The 4,527-nt window shown below is 39.0% G+C and overlaps 1 protein-coding gene across 1 annotated transcript in view; it reads right to left on the minus strand.

The window, feature by feature from the left end:
* Positions 1–353: 353 nt before the first annotated feature.
* Positions 354–4,527, minus strand: part of KCND2 (potassium voltage-gated channel subfamily D member 2) — a 637,468-nt gene continuing 633,294 nt past the window's right edge. Inside the window, exons 5-6 of the mRNA XM_007952812.2 lie at positions 3,765–4,012; positions 354–531 (exon numbers count right to left, since the gene is read on the minus strand). Of these exons, the coding sequence (XP_007951003.1) occupies positions 354–531; positions 3,765–4,012 (426 nt within the window). The remainder of the gene's footprint in view (positions 532–3,764; positions 4,013–4,527) is intronic.

Raw genomic sequence — 4,527 nt, forward strand, 5'->3', positions numbered from 1 at the left:
TTTTCCATATTTTTTTTTGTTTCGCATTCAACTGGAACATTATGTTCAAAGATTTATTTTATTAAAAAAGAGTTCTGATCATAAGAAGCATGGATAAGCGGCATTTCATTGTGCTCATTCACAAAGTCAAAGGGCCACAGAAGACTCTGCTGGGTCACAGATCAAACTCTGTCTAGAAATGCCGTGGGGTGGTCTTATTCACATCCTCAAGTTTGGAAGCTATGTTTTTGTCTCACTACCAACCTTCTTGCTTTGCTGTTTTATCTGCAAAAAGTTTATTGTTTTCTTTCTTCTGCATTAGAATTCTTCTCACAGCCAGGGCTCAAATTCTCTTAGACTTTATTCCAATCGTCTCATAAAGCAGACACTCGAACCACATTCCCTCCTGAGTATTCGGGAGGGTCTGGCCAGTCGTCTCCTTCCGGGGTGGTTACTGGAGGTGTCGGGATGCTTATTATTGCTGTAGTCACATAAGGCTGTTCACAGTTTAGTTTAACACACTCTTCCATTTTGGCATTTAAACTTGACCGGCTGATGAGGAAAAAAAAAAAAAAGGATTTAAGAAAGTAAATTGTTTGATCAATTCTTCTTCTTCATCTTTTTTTTTTTTTTTTTATACAACTGAGATATATATGCCTCAATGTCATTAAATAACATTTTAAATGTCTAAAAACAAATTACCATGATAAAAAAAAACCAACAACAAACTTCAGTATATATTAAAAGGACCCCTGATGTCACAGTGCTTAAGTGCTCAGCTGTTAACCAAAAAATTGGTGGTTTGCACCCACCAGCCACTCCATGACAGAAAGATGAGGCAGTCTGCTGCCGGAAACATTTATAGCCCACGAAACACGATGGGGCAGTTCTACTCTGTCCTATAGGGTCGCTATGAGTCAGAATCTACTCCATAACACTCAAGTTTCGTTCAGATTGATAAGATGAACATCTATCAGGTCATTAACATTAAATAGATACCTAAAAGCCAGATCAATTTGGTTCAATCAGTGTGTTTCAAAGTATATTCCACAAAAATGCAGGAAAAAGGATCCAGTAAGTTTGGAAAGCCTGGGCTAAGCAAAAAGGAGTGTTCTTGAAGTCAGGAACTCTGAGAAGTTTGAGAAAGAATTTTTAATGGGACATGATGTCTAGGTGATATGGATTGAATTGTACCCCCACCTCAAATATATGTTGTAAATCCTAACTCCTGTATTGCTGGTTATCATCCCATTTGGGAATGGGTTTTCTTTGTTATAATAATAAGACATTTGGTGTAGGATATGTTTTAAGTCAGTCTCTTTTGAGATAAAAAGAGCAGATTAAGCAAGCAAGCAGGAATCCTGGGAGACAGATGTCATGTCATGTGAAGTTCAGCAAGGAAGCCAAAGGAATAAAACCAAACCAGACTCACTGCCATCGTGTTGATTCTGACTCATAGCAACCCCTCCTTGGGTTTCCAAGGCAGTATCTCTATGGAAGTAGATTGCCCAACCTTCCTTCCGAGGAGTGGCTGGTGGGTTTGAACCACCAGCCTTCGGGTTAGAAGTCAAATGTCTTAGGCACTACACCACCAAAGAAGTTGAAAACAGACAAGCACCTTCCCTCAGATTAGACTGAGGGAGATAGAGAAAGAGCACCCTAAAGTCAATCTTCTAGCCTCCTAAACTATGAGAAAATAAATTTCTGTTGGTTAAAGTCACTCACCCATGGTACTTCTGTTATAGTAGCACTAGATAACTATGACACTAAACCAGAAGGAAAAGTAAACTCACTGCCATGAAGTTGATTCTGACTCAGCAGCCCTGTAGGATGGAGGAGAGCTTCCTCAGTCTTTTGGAGGCTATAAATCTTTAAGGAGCTGGACTGCCACATCTTTGACTGCCACATCTTTCTCTCATAGAGTGGCTGAGGTTTGAACTGCTGACCTTTGATTTAGCTGCTGAGCATTTTAACCACTGCACCACCAGAGCTCCTCAACTAAGGTAGTAGGTTTCTCAATTCCTTTGACCACAGCATCTTTTTATTATGTCTCTTCAGTTACTCTGCTCTACAGGACATATGAAGCTCTCACAGCTCTCAACTTAGTGATGGCCACATATTAGCCAAAAAACTGAACAATTGCTGTCAAGTTGATTCTAACTCACGGTGACCCCGTAAGGCAGAATACGCTGTTTTGCAGGGCTTCCAAGGCTGTGCTCTTCATGGAAGCGGGGTGCTACACAAGCAGACAAGCAGAGTAGATGGTGGATATGAACCTCCAACTTTTCAGTTAGCAGCCGAGCTCTTAACCATTGTGTCAACAGGGCTCCTTGGCCACATGTTAAGAACCCCAAAAGTTAGTCATTATTATCAAACACTTCAGAGTTTTCCAAAGTGCCAATCTTGCATGAATCTTATCCTCTATGTAGGGAAGTGAGAGAAAACAGGAAGGGGTAAAAAGGGTATAAACAGGAGCTTCAAACCATTTTTACTTTCATGGAAAACAATTAAAACGTTAATATACTACCATTTTCTTTCCAAACACTTCTCCATTTCCTACTTGGTTCTGAATGACATAAACAACTCAGAGGCAGAATATATTAGGAGACAGAAATCTTATATTGCTTCCAATTTTAATAGGCTTGTCCCAGAGACATCAAATCTAGTAAATCAACATATTTCAAATTCTGCATCCCATCTAAGTTTTCAACAAAGATAGTTGAATGCCAACAAAGAAGCAGGACTGATTTAACAGATCATTATTCTAAAAAATAGACATTGTTTCATTTGATGAAAAAAGTAGGGTATTTGTAAGGACTTGCGTCATTTAAATGTACTACTTTGTTACACCTATGTTTATAGTAAATACAAATACTAAATAAAGAAAAGCAAAGGGAAAACATAAATGTGTGTGTGTGTGTGTGTGTGTGTATATATATATATATATATATATATATATATATATATATCTCACTCATATTGTCCATAAGCCAGAGATCAACAGTTTTAATTAACATTTCACATTTATTTATTTATTTATTTGGTATTGGATTGATTTTGTGTTTGATACGGTCAAAAATACCTTTATGATAAAAATTGCCTATTGATTCAAGAGATGTGTGTTGGCATAGTTTTACTTTTCATAGTTACATGAAATGTGCTTACATAGCTTTAGGTGCTGCTGGATAATTTTCAATCATATCCATGCCAATTTTGTCTCTTTCAGTAGTGTTGACCATCATTTCAGGCTCCTGAGTATATCACTACTAGCTCAAATAAGAAAGGATTTGGGGTTGAAGAGGTAGAAACACATTTGTGGGTGCCTAACTATCTTTGCTTCTTTCCACTCTTTTGCTACTGATACAACTGATCCTTTTGAGCCTTAACTAATATGCCCTAGATCAGTTTACCTACTTGTTACAGTATCAGTTTTGTCTTATTCTAAACCTTGGCTAGAATTTAGATGTTACCAAGATAGCAGCATAATTGAAGGAATAGCTATGTTCTGTGAGTCAGCACAGGTGTGCAGTCACCCAAAACCCAAATGAAACCCATTGCTGTTGAGGGGATTCTGACTCTTAGCCACCCCATAGGACAGAGTAGAACTGCCCCTTAGGTTATTGTAGGCTATACATCTTTATAGAAGCAGACTGCCTCATCTTTCTCCCGTGGAGCGACTGGTGGGTTCAAACCACTGACCTTTTGGTTAGTAGCCTAATGCCTTAACCACCATGTCATCAGAGCTCCCTTGTACTTATACAGCATGCATTAATTTTAATAGGTACCTGTTGGATAGTGGTGTTCTCTCCACACACCTAATCTGGATTGTACTGAGTTCTTGCACACTGCCCCGGTGGCTCCCTGATACATTGGCATTTGGGATACGGAAAGTTTTTTTATGTCGTCGTGAGCAGCAAGTGCTGGTGACTCCTTGTTGTGAAGACAGAGAGGGACTGTGACTTGAAGGACGATTGACAGTTGCAACTTCCATGCAGCTTTCTTCAAAGACTTGTTCATCCACAAACTCATGATTCTGTTCCATATTTGTAAAAACATGTAAAGAAAGCAGAGAAACAATTTTTTTTTCATTAAAAAGGAAGAAAATGCATAGCTTTACTTTTTTTTTTTTTTTCAACACTAAGTGGGTTTTTTTTTTTTTGTTTGTATGTGTTTTGTCTCTCTCTTTTTTTTTTTAAATTATGATTCGGGTGAAAGTTTGCAGAGCAAATTCACTTTCCATACACTTTGTCTCATGATATTGAATATAGTTTCCCACAATGCAACAGCTCCCCTCCCACTTCCTACCCATAGTTACCTCTTCCTTGTGTCCTTCCCTCCATGCACTCCTGCCCCCTGAACTGTCTGTCTCCCTGTGCACACACAGCCCTTCTATTCTCCCATGATTGTTCTCTCCAAGGAGTGTATCTATCTAGGGTAAATGTTCAGCTCATATGCCTGTCTTTTCTTTGGCTGAAAGCCACATGAGTGGGTTCAATTCCAGACCTGAACGGCAGCTAGGGGCCGTAGTCTCAGTGGTTCCACCAGGCT

Source organism: Orycteropus afer, unplaced genomic scaffold, assembly GCF_000298275.1.
Source record: "Orycteropus afer afer isolate SDZICR_OR568_19922 unplaced genomic scaffold, OryAfe1.0 scaffold00359, whole genome shotgun sequence".
NCBI lineage: Eukaryota > Metazoa > Chordata > Mammalia > Tubulidentata > Orycteropodidae > Orycteropus > Orycteropus afer.